Genomic DNA, 13,195 nt, shown 5'->3' on the forward strand with positions numbered 1-13,195 from the left:
CTTTGGTTTAGAGAAAACAAAAACAAAAAGTAAAAAGTGAAATAATTCAATAAGTTATTTTGAATAGAATATATATATATATATATATATATATATATATATGAAAAATGATATAAATAATTATGCAAAAATAATATCTAGATTAAGTTGATTTATAGAAGTTGAATTCCTTCCAATTGATTCAATTGTGTTTATACTCCAAAACATTGATTTATTGTCATACACCTCTAAATAGGTATTTAAGATTAACTTTCCATAACTATTAATGTGAGACAAAAAAATCCTTTAAACAACTGCTTAATTAATTATAAAGAAAACAACCAATATAAAATAAAAGATTAATTAACGAAGGATAAAAATTGTAAATTTTTCAAATAGGCTTTGTCTCTAGAGCTGCTCTTTCTCTTTTGGTGTGTAAGAATGCGTGGAGTTTTCTTACTTGTTCTTATTTAAAAATATAAAAAAATATGATTTCGAATAAATATATTTTAACACCTAAAATCTATCAGAAGGTGAGAAAAGTGAGAATAATATAAGTATGATAGGTGACATGACGTAATAAAAAGAAAAAAATAGAAAAAAATGAAATTTGTTAATGAAATGTTTAAAATTATGAGATATTCGAATATTACAGTCCAATTAATAAATGAAAAATATTATGTTGTTTAAAATATTGTGATCTAAATGAAATTTCTAAAATGTTGGGATGTTTAAGTATGACTACTCTTTTGATATTAGATCATCACATGACTTTAAGTTTGTTTGCTTTTTTGTGTTTTATATTCAGTTTGTAAAATAAACTTAATTTTGTAATATGTTTAAGTATTTTGAAAAGTATATTTACCTATTAAAATTTTGTCTAAAAATGTAATTTTGTATAAACATGACTTGAGTTGCATTTCTAAACTTAGTTTCAAATTTAAATTAACCTGAACTTAAATTTACGAATGATCTTCGTGACGATTGCATCCTATAGCATGAACTGATTTTCTTTCTTTTGGTTTTTTAAAAAAGAATGTATCGTGTTTGACGTCTTGGCATGCCAAATTGTATGTCACGGGTTTAATTTATGATTTTTTTTTTTACTTTTTGAAATATAACTAGTTTTTTTATGGGTAAGAATCAAAAGGCAAGAATTGTAAAAAAAAATTATAATAATTTACGTATCTTAGTAAGCCAACTGAGTTAGACTCCATTGATAAAAAATAGTTAATTAAATCTTTAAAATATAAAAAAATATTAACAAGAGTATTAATATTCAAATAAATTTCTAAAAGTATGATGAATTTGTTAAGAGCAAAAAGAGAATTCTTAGTTTTCGAGCCCTAAGCACCTCCAGAAACAAGATGAGGAAAGGAAAAAATGTATTATTGCTTGAATTCTTAGATACATTGCTCTTCTGTTTATATAGAGTTTTCTACTACAAGCTCTAACGATTCATTTTTCTGGCATGTAGCCTTGGAAGAAAAGACAAAACGTAAATGGAATCTAATCCTAACAGAATTGTGACACCTCAGCCGACAAGATGAAATAAAGGTGGATTGCTACACTGCTAGACACCTTTTGCTGCCAGCTTATTCCACGAAATCCCGCAGATAACGTGGTTTGGTAATGGTCTTTTTTTGCCTTTGTGCTTCCTCTGTGCTTGCCCCATGTGTTTGATCCTGCTTCTGCTAATTTTGCTTCTTGGATTGCTTTTGAATTTGATTCCTTTTCTGCGTTTGGTTGTTCACTGATTGTGCTTATTTCTCCGCCATTAAAATCTGATAGTAGCCCTGCATAAGGTCCAATTTGGAGAACCAATTTGCGCCGCCCAGCTCGTCCTAGAGCTCATCGATCGTTGGGATTGGGAAACGATCCTTAACGGTCAAGGCATTTAAGGCGCAATAGTCAACACAAAAGCGCCAGGAACCATCCCTCTTTTTAACCAGTAGCACCGGCGACGAGAAGGGGCTCGTGCTCAGGGGAATGATGCCTGACTAAAGCATGATGGTAACCTGTGCTTCAATTTCCTGCTTCTGACAGTAAGGGTACCTGTAGGGTCTGACATTGACCGGGGAAGACGCGGGAAGAAGGTGGATATGATGGTTGGTTGGTCGGGACGAGGGTAATGTGGGCAGTGTTTGGAACAAGATGGCGAATTAATGGAGGAGGGATTGAATTTCTGGGAGGATGGTTTGGGATGAGGGTGGCGGAGGGCAGACTCGGATATGGAAAAACTCACTAACACCGTCAGTCTGAACCATACAGCGGAGTTGCATGGGAGAGACGACCTCAAGGTCCTGAGTGGTATCCCCTCGAAGCTCGATGATTTTCCCATGGTGAACAAACTTCATGGTAAGGGTGGTGTAATTGGTCAAGATGGGGCCAAGGGATTTTAACCAGTGGACGCCGAGGACCACGTCGGCGCCACAGATGGGCAGGACATGGAGGTCTGTGGTGAAGGCATGGCCTTGTACTTGGATCGTGGCACCAACACACAGTTGATGGGAGTCAATCATATTTCCGTTTCCGAAAAAAACCCGAAGTGGTGGTGTGGGTTGCGCGGCGAGGTCCAGGTGGCGGACGAGGCGGGCCTGCACAAAATTGTGTGTGCTGCCACCATCAACCAAAATGACGACGAGTTGATTGGCAATACAGCCCAACAAGCGTAGGGTTTCCGGGGAGGATTGACCCGCAACACATAAAAACTGATTTGGGCCTTAGGCGGTTCGGGTTGGGGTTGGTCTTCCGGGTCTGGGTTAGGGCATGGTATTAAAGGGTCTAGGGGTTCATTAGGGCTGTCTTCATCAGCGACAAGGAGAAAGAACCGAGGGGCGCAATGATGCCCTCTCGTGAACTTCTCGTCGCAGTTGAAGCATAGGCCCCATTCCCGGCAGCTAGCCAGCTCGGCGGGGGTGAGGCGCTTGAAAGGCAAGGGTGGCAGTTTAGGCGGGGTGGGTAACAATGGTAGAGTTGGTGGAGAGGGTGAGCGCGGAGGAAAAATAGTGGGGTTTGACGGTGGGCGTGTCTCGGTGAGTTTTTCTTCCTGGAGATGTGCCAGACCCGCGACGTGAACCAAGGTGAGCGGCTGAAGCGCTTGCACCTCGCGGCGGATTTCGGGGTCGAACCCGGAGACGAAGCAACTGAGGAGAACGGATGGCGGCAGTCCAACAATGCGATTGGCCAAAGCTTCAAATTGTGTCAGTTATTCCGTCACGGACCCTTTTTGTGTTAGCTTGAAGAGGATCCCAGTGGGGTCCTCGTACGGTGAGTGTGCAAAACGAGCCTCGATGGCCTCCAAGAAACTTGCCCAAGTGGTGAGTTGGTGGTTCCGAGTCATCCATTGGAACCAGGCCAACGCCGACCCCTCCATATAGAAGGAGGCAATGGTGAGGCGCTCTGATTCTGAGGTGGAATGATATGCGAAAAAATGGCTTATTTTGAAAATCCACCCTGATGGGTCGGAGCCATCAAAGCGAGGCACGTCAACTTTCATTTTTGGTGGTTTGATGGATATGGTATTTGATGCAGGTGTGGGTGAGGAAGACGAAGGTGAGGGAGTAGAGTTTGCTGTGTGTTCAAGGTTGGCTACCCGAAGGAGTAAATCTTCAAGCTTCTCAGTGACTTGGAGCTGGCTAGAGGCTAGTTTAGAGATAACATCCTCAATACATTCGAGACTAGACCGGTTGGGATCAACCATGGGGGGATAGAAATGAAAGCACCAAATTTGTTAAAAGCAAAGAGAGAATTCCTAGCTTTCGAGGCCTAGGCACCTCCAGAAACAAGATGAGGAAAGGAAATCTGTATTATTGCTTGAATCCTTAGATACATTGCTCTTCTGTTTATATAGAGTTTTCTACTACAAGCTCTAACGATTCGTTTTTCTGGTATGTAGCCTTGGAAGAAAAGACAAAACACAAATGGAATCTAATCCTAATAGAATTGTGCCACCTCAGCCGACAAGATGAAATAAAGATGGATTGCTACGCTACTGGGCACCTTTTTCTGCCAGCTCATTCCACGAAATCCCGCAGGTAACATGGTTTGGTAATGGTCCTTTTTGGCCTTTGTGCTTTCTCTGTGCTTGCCCCTGTGTTTGATCCTGCTTCTGCTAATTCCGCTTCTTGGATTGCTTTTGAATTTGGTTCCTTTTCTACGTTTGGTTGTTCTCTGATTGTGCTTGTTTCTTCTACATTTTGTTGCTCTGTGTATTCAGTTGTATCAAATTAATTAAAAAAAAATTAAATTATTAATTAAAAAAATAAATAACAAATCAATTAATGTCTAAAATTATGTTCAAAATAAATCAGATAATAAAAAATAGTAAATACTAAATATACTAGTTTTTTTTTTGAAAAATTATGATCATAATTGAGTGCTTTCTTTCCCACCTCACTATTTATCACATCTAACACTTTTTCTCTATGTCTTTTCTCTTTTCCCCTAGGACCCGTTTATTTGGCCTATCTCTTGTATGCTCATAACACTAGGGATAGAGAAAACATTTGCCTATATGAGTAAAATCCGTAACAATTAGAAGAATAACTAAATAGATAACTATAAATAATTGGCATTTTAGTTTGTGCATTGTACATGAAAAATGTTTATTTATACAAATAAATAAATATTTTTAAATTTATACATCATGTTGTAACTAAGATATGTAATCAATAAATATAAATATTTGTATACTTATAAATTATATTTTAGATTTATGATAATTAATTTACATTGTTAAACAATTTAGTTGATATTAAAAGTATAAGGAGATATATCATATACATATTAAGAGAGTAAATTATACAATTATTTTCGGAAATTTTGTAAAATTACATAAATATTTCATGCTTTTAAAATATCTACACTAAAGGGTCGGATGTAATATTTTTTTATTTAAAAAAAGGATGTAATATTTTTCAAATAATTAAGAATATGTCAGTGGATATTTTTAAAACAACTTTAGATGTGCGCCTTAACTTTAAATGCGTGAACCAGTTCTCTTTTCTAAGACTCTTCTATATTAAATCTATCACAGGATAAGAGGGATAATGTAATGTAATGTACATGTGGGTTTCAGTATATATTTTTTAAATAACTAAGAAAGATAAGTGTAAAATAAATAAAGTAAGACAATATTTGTATAAGTTTACGATACTTCAGAGAGTATTAGTGTAAACAAACAATATTCTAAATAACAATAATATTGCGTTTTAATTTAGTATTTTTATCAATCAAACAACTTTATTTCAACTATTTTCTCTATATTTTACTTTGTTTTTCTTTAACCAATTTTTTATTATTTCTAACGTATTTCTCACTCATTTCTCTTATTTTATTTTCTCTCGTTTATTTACTTCCATTCTCTCTTTTATGTAAACAAAACACAAAAAAAAAAACTTAACCAATATCCGAATGCGAAGCGGATACAGATTTTCAACTAACAAGGTGGATAACAAGAGATTGCTAACAATACCTTCCCAGTTTCCCAAGTCGCACCATGTTGTCATCCGTACATCTACATGCATCACTCACCAACGCACCATTGTCGTAAGTCTGGGCATACACAATTCTTAATGCTTGACCTTTAATACATGAGTCCTGATAAGGTGAGATTTTGATTAGAGAATAACACTAAATATAATTTAAAAATTGTATCTAAATTTTATTTAGTGACATTATTAGAAAAGTATGAGATATTAACATATTAAAATTTCAAGTGTGTGTCGTGAACTTTCTCATTGATTAAGATTATGGTGTTTGGTACAAGTAACAATAAATATTCTAACATTTTTGAGAAAGTATTATGAAAATAAAAGTTTGTTAATTATGTTTGCTGGGAAAAAAAAATAAAAATTCTATGCATAAAACAATATATAATAAGCCTTAGTAATAAAAACATCTCTCCTTCTGAACTCCCTTGTACACACAGTACGATAACATACCTGGTATAATAATTAAATTATACACAGACCAAATTATATGATTAAAGGTTCACATAGAATAAACAACATGAATAAAGTTGATGATGGTGTAAATTAATGTGTTACTTTTAGTAGCTTCGATCAAACTTGAATTTAAGACTAAAAATCATATTTATAATACAACATAATTTGTTATGTTGCAAAACATAATTAATTATTTTGCACATTTTTTTACCATTTTTGTGCAACTTGTTGTCTCTCTTAGCAATTTCTTTTTTATTTGTGAGTTTACCTTGTTTTTGTTTTTTTTCCCAATATTTCATTGCAATTTCATCCTACTAAACAATTAATATTCTCTCACTTCTACTATTTTTCTCAGTAGTTTTTGGTTGAAAAGAAGAAAATATAGGGAAAAAGTAGGTGCGTGAGGAAAAAAAAAAGTTAGAATTAGAGGAACAAATGAGGTAAAAATAAATACAAAATAAGAAAAGATAAATAGAAAATAAATGGACTTTTAGGCTTTTAAAACTAAAAATAAAGGAACAATAAAAGTTAATTTTTTATTTAGTTTGACAAAAATTTAAAAAGAAAAATAAATAGTTATATAACACTTTTTATTCTTAATCAAAAGCATAAGTTAAGTTAGTCTCACATTAAATAAAAAATAAATAGATTAATGATTCAAAAATAAAATTCTAAATAAAAAAATGCAATTTTTTTCTCCATCTGTGACTAGATTAGTTTTTTTTCCCCATCACTTAGATAATATTTGAACAAATAGAGTTAATGTAAAAAAATTGAATCAAAGTTGTAATATTTAATATTTTTAAAAACAGCTGTATAGTTTTTATGTTGACCTAATTACACATTTTACTACTCAATAATTATTATAATCATTTTATGAATTTTATTACTCAAACTTTTTTTTCCCTCATTTTATCATCATACTCAATTTCTAATTTTCACACATTTTATCAAGCCTTAGAAAATATAGTAATGTTATTTTGTCGCTAATATTATTTTATTATCAATAAAATGTATGAAAAATTAAAACACGATGATAATAAAAAAAATGATAAAATACATAAAAATAAAACTTTAATGATACAATTTACAAAATAATGATAAATGAGTAATAAACTTGTTTTTGCCTGGAAGTAACAAACCTTTATGCTATCTATTTCTATAACAGTTGTAACTTCATTCATTATTATAATATTATAAAAAATGAAAGTATATAAATATTGAGAATATAATAAAGAGAGTTGATTGATTGATATTGATGGCACATTCCAGCTGTGTAGATTGACAATAGTTCAGAGTTGAAATTCCACATACGGAATTCATCACGTTGACGTAAAGATCCTTCCAACGATCCCAGCCGTTGATTTCTCACGGGGTAACTTCGAGGTGACAGGGATCTGATCTGATTTATTTTTGGTGTCAACTTGGGATTGGAAAGGGAAATTTCGTACCCAAATGTTGCTGGTTTGGCTTTTGTTGTAATTATTTGTTCTATACCTTTGATTTTCTTGTTTGGCTCATGTTAATCACTCGCTAAATCCTAATCCTCTTGCATGTCATGTGTGTGTTTGACTTGGCTTTTCAATTTTTTTTTTTTTTTGACAAGAAAGGTATTCCCTAGGACCTTTGCCCAAATGTCTAGTCAGGAATTCATAAGTCATTTTGAGTTTTTCGCCTCTTTTAGGACAAACAGATGTGATAAATTATTCCTCATAATTATCTATATATCTTTTTTCTTATAACTTTTTTAAGAAAACTAGCTTGTACTAGTAATAATCTGTAGAGATACACCACCTTGAAAAGCATGCCTTTGTGTCACATTGTTTTGCTTTAATTCGTTGACCGAATAAATAACACCTCATATATCTTTTTTATGTTTAGATATAAAAATGAAAAACAAAAAATAAATTTTAAAGATATTTGGCTACGATTATCTTATACTAATCCAGACATCTTAGACGCCTAATATGTTTTAAATTTAATATTTGTTAATAATTTTTTTATTATTAATTAAAAATAATATTGTAAGTTCTCATTCAGTGTGTTTGGATGAGAATAGATAAAAAAAGTATTTTGTTTTATGTAGTTAAAGATTAAATATAAAAAAAGGAGAAACAGTGAAGTTTTAAAAATAAAATTCAAAACTTTATTTTCTTCGATCACATACACACATTTTTTTTATTTCCAATCAAATAGCTTTGTTGTTAAAAAGTAGAAAGGAAAGAAAACACATATAATAAAATATTTAATTTTATTTAGTTGAATAGAAAATAAAAATAAATACTTCAAAATTAAAATTCATTTTTTCCTTCAATTTAAATAAAATTCTCTCTCTCTCTCTCTTCATTTTTCTTCTTCCCAACCAAATGGAGCCTATGTGACAAGCTTTGATGTTAAAAAATAGAAATCTTTCCCATGTCATAGCACCATTAAGCAAAATTGAGTCTTTGTTCATGTACATGATAAATACATAACAAATTTATCTTTAGTTTAACTAAAAAGAATAATAAAGATTTAGAAGCTCCTCATGCTGCATAGTAATGTATAGTTTGTTTGAAATTTGAAATAAGATGGATAAATAGTGAAGTTGACTATTTCATGGGAAAAAAGGTAAATGCATTTCAAAATTTTAATTTTCAGGGTGGAAAATAGAATATGTAAGTTTTGTAATTCTACAACTTCCCATGCACGTCCAGGTGGCACCACTGCAGCGTATTACTTGGCACACAGGTAACCCAAGTTTACTTAGAGCGGGAACAGCGTGGGACCCACGGAAAGGGTAAAACCGTCTTTGAAACATTGTAACAAGGGCAGATCTGTCATATTGTGTTGGACAATAATGATATCGCATTCACACATTATTCATTCATACGTACGAATACTATAAAACAATAATAAGAAGGAAAATCAGAAAAGCATTTTCATGGGGTCTTACACAGTGATCATGACGACGTTGGCGTATGTAGCAGTGGTCATATTCTAATGAATAAGTCTTTGGAGAGAGAAGGGAAAAGTGGTATGTGTGTGTGAGAGAGAGAAGCAAAGGTCAAAGCGAGGCAGTTGAGTAATTGCAACACCGTGGGGTGGGAAGATAGTACTACCCATTATATTGGCAATTGCATTGCAATGCATAGGTGTAATCATTTCGTGGAAGGGTCAGTGCAAACAAGATCAGAAGCCTCCTCGTGATTTTTTTATCTGAGAAAAAGTGTTTTGGGTTTTCTGCTTTTTGGGGATTTCAGTTTTTGAGTTGTGTGTGTGTAGTTTCTGTTCCCTTCTTCTTTATTTATTTATTTGTTTTCTCGTTGGCAACTCAAAGGTACAGCAACCACCATATATCAGGTAGTATCATCAGTGTGTGACTCCTAAGGAATTTGCAGATCCCCTACACATATCTTCTTCGTCTTTTCCTTTTCTCTCGTGATATTCCTCTTCTCTCTCCCTTTTGCTCCCTCTGGTTTCTCTTTGGGTGGGGAGCAAAAAGGTCTTGCTTTTCTCTCTGATATACTATGTATGCAAGACACGGGCGAGAGGTGGAGAAGGAACTATAGTTCTTGAGGGGAAGACGTATATATATGTACCCTTTTGGTGTTGAGGAACTAAAACAAACACAAGAAAAGTGAAGGTCTTTTTGACTCTACCAAGGGTACGTTTGGATATATATTTAGTTCAGGGAAAAATGGGTAGTTGTGGAAGAGAAGGATCAGTGAGACAATATGTAAGATCGAAGGTTCCTCGTTTAAGGTGGACTCCTGAGCTGCACCGTTGCTTTGTTCATGCTATTGATAGCCTTGGAGGCCACCATAGTAAGTACTGTTGTTGTTTTTGGATTTATGGATCCGTTTTCACTATGATGAATTTCTGATCATTTTTTTGGGTTAATTTCAGAGGCTACTCCGAAGCTTGTTCTTCAGTTGATGGATGTTAAAGGGCTCACGATTTCACACGTCAAGAGCCATCTTCAGGTTAGAAACATAGAATAAAATGTTTTTTTAATGAGTAGTCAAAGTTTTGGTGATGCATGGTTATTTTTAATATCGGGTGTTGTTTACTAATATTGGGTTTCTCTCTTTATCCAAACCAGATGTACAGAAGCATGAGGGGTGACTTGGGCAGACAAGGTACCGAACCTTCTTTACTGCAAAAGCACATGAACAAGGAGAGAGCATATATTAATCTTTAGTCCCCTGATGATGATATATGATCATGGCTCCTCAATGCCTCCTCCTTCTGCTTATAGTAATCCTATTTGTCTGTCATATATACGCGGGAATTTAATTTAGACCATGCTTTGTGCATTGAATGCTGATTGTTGTTTCTTCTCTTGGTACATATTAAACTTCAAAAACAAAGCCTATGAACTCTCACTTATGCACAAGTTTGGGAAATCTGCGACTGAGTGGCACATTTATTAGTCTTTTTTCATGCCAAAATAGTGTAGCAAGAATAATAAGCCAATGCCCTTTTAAATCTTCCTCTAATGGCATTTTGATGAAATCCACAACTTTTTTTTTTTTTTTTTTTGTATTCTCCCTCCATTCCATACACAACTAAGGTCGTTACTGGCTTGTGTTCAAAACACCACGCATTAATTAATTGTTTCATAAAAAAAAATATAATCTCATTTTTTTTTTATTTCACAATGTGCATGTCAGGTAGGACATCCTCCCAACATAGGAACCAATCTTTTGAGGAGCATGATGATGGATGTGTTGATGAAGGGAATGATGTTGGTGTTGAGTACTCTTGTTCGAAACCAATGGGAAGAGAATCTGATTCCTTCTTCGGCCACAGTAATCTCCCTCCAAAAAGGTAAGCCTATGTAAAATCTTTATTATTTTTTCTTTCTCCCTTGAAATAATTTCAGACTTTTCAAACGTCAAAAAAAGTGGTGTGTGTATGTGTGGGAGAGAAGCAAAAGGGTTTGGTATTTGGCTTGCCTTGATGATCTTTTTGCGTTATTTATTTTTTCTTTCTGAGGCTAACTTTAACTTTTTTGGTTCTTTTGAAAATCCTTTTCGTTTGGATTCTGTACTCAGAGCAAGAATCGAGACGAGGAGTTCCATCTCAGAGAGCCTGCAGTGCAGCCAAAGATTATGTGATGCAGTTCAAAATCCGTACTGTTTTTATGATTATCTGCAACAGAAGAAGCCCATGGCTGATGAGCACAAGGAGTTCTCAACATGGCAGCAGGCACAACCCCATTCCCTTCTGTTTCCAGAATTTCCCAACCACACTTCATTCAATTCTCCTAACCAACAATCTGATTTCCTTCAGGTGCTAAAAAAACAACCTTTTCTTCTTCTCTTCTCTTTTCTGCTACTTAATTAATATGTGTATTTATCTTACTACCACTAGCTTTTTATCTGGGGTGAAGTGTTATGCTGGTTATGGGTAGTTTTTTGTAAGATAAAATAACACTTAGATATCATTCACTTTTGGTGCTTTTGCTTAATTAGAATTTGAGTTTTACTTCCATAATGCTCATAATAATAGTTTGTATTAAATGTTAACATTTAATGTAAAATTTTGTAACGTAGATTATCAACATAAAACTCTTTTTTATTAAATAATAGTACAAGAATAGTATATGCTATAAAAGAAAGAATGTATGTAAGTTTTGTCCTTAATTTTTTTTTAATTTCTCCATGCCATGCCGAGCCCAAGATGACGAATCCATAGGGTTCCAAACACTCCACTTTTGTTCAGTAGGATCTTACGTTTCGCCTGTCAATTATGCACAGCTTTTGGGATTACGTTGTGTGTTAAATGGGAAACCGTTGGTTAATTTCTCAGCTACCTGTGCCTTTTTCTTTTTCTTTCTGTCTCTCTTTTTAAAAAAGAAAATGTATTAAATTATTAACTTGTTCTTAGGTTGAAACAAGAAACTCTTGGTAGAGCTCGTGTTATTATTAAAATAAATATTGCCTTGAAATAAGTTCTTCTAACTTCTTTTAGAAAGCTTTGTTGTATCGACGTTAAAAGATCTGTTTAGTGTTTACGCTTTGCAGCTGTATTTTTTTTTTGCCTATTTTTATTTACTTTGTTCTCACTCACGAAGTTGGTTTTTTGAGAACCACGCTTGTGTATACGAGCGAAATGAAGTGGGCTAAAATAAGAAAACGTGAAGTGTTGAACATAGGTACGTTACTTTATGTAAACATTTAATCGCCTTATGGAGTGGTTACCTGTTTTGGTCCCCTTGTACGACTAGAGAGCATGTTTAGTGGGAATTGAGGGGGCTTGTAATTTTCCAAAATTTATCATGGCTGCAATGTGGCCGAAAGGGTCATCATAGCTTCTAATTTATATGAGTTTTTTCACATTCAGTGGTCCTCCCAAATTATTGAAATTCTGACTTTTTATATGGAAATTTATCCTATGCCCTTTATTGCATCTATACGGATTTTTCTTTTAAAGGTAGAGGCCCTACTACTTGGACTTAACCTCAAGTTCTTCCTACACCATAAAATACAAAACATATAATTGGTGTTCAAATCTAGTATGTGGATATATGGATATGAAGTATAGTATTTCATAAGAATTTTTTTTAATTACACAACATCTATTTGTTCAAATCTTCACATCTGCGTACGTGGTAAATACTTGTAATAATTAATAAAAACAAATGGCAAGTAGGGTGTTATTAGGAACACTGTTTTTCAAAAAGAACTACTACCTGCTTTTCTTTCTTCATTTTTCCCTTTCTAGTATTATTTCAGTACATGCATTAGGAGGAATAGTCACCAAATGTGGGATAACTCTTTGCTATAATGGATGTTTCCCTTGCACAAGTGAGAATAATTAGTCACTATTTGCTTACGTGTGTGTTCTCCTCGTTATAGGTTACTAAATTAAATGAAGGAAAGAGCACTTCACAGCCTAGTAATGTACTTGTGAACACTACTACTGAGACAGCTATTGCAGAAGTTGAAGATGAATTGTCATTATCGCTCACATTGCCAAATCCTTCACCTCAGAGTTCAGGCAGTGAGATAAGTGAGGCAATCTCATCATGCCCTGGGTTTGGCAACAACTACAAGGACTGCTCTAGTTCATCCACTCACACTCTCAAAGAAAGAATTAATTTGGACCTATCTTTAGCCCTATGTGGCAATTGAATTTCATTCTCTTTTGTAAAATCAATAGGTATAATCCACTGTAGCTCCTTTTCATTCTCTTGACTAACAGTTTTGGTTATTTTCTTGTTTCTACTACCGGGTACCTTTCCAATCACCATGTCAATTAATTATAATCTATTTTTAGTA

General features: G+C 33.8%; 1 protein-coding gene across 1 annotated transcript; it reads left to right on the forward strand.

Moving 5' to 3' along the window:
* The first annotated feature begins 8,857 nt into the window (after positions 1–8,857).
* LOC100796733 (transcription repressor KAN1) lies at positions 8,858–13,195 on the forward strand. Its single transcript, XM_014772865.3, is given in 7 exon segments — positions 8,858–9,733; positions 9,816–9,892; positions 10,012–10,048; positions 10,583–10,739; positions 10,967–11,003; positions 11,005–11,204; positions 12,773–13,195. Coding segments are annotated over 7 exon segments (648 nt in total). The 5' UTR covers positions 8,858–9,606; the 3' UTR covers positions 12,786–13,195.

This window comes from Glycine max, chromosome 20 (assembly GCF_000004515.6).
Source record: "Glycine max cultivar Williams 82 chromosome 20, Glycine_max_v4.0, whole genome shotgun sequence".
Lineage (NCBI taxonomy): Eukaryota > Viridiplantae > Streptophyta > Magnoliopsida > Fabales > Fabaceae > Glycine > Glycine max.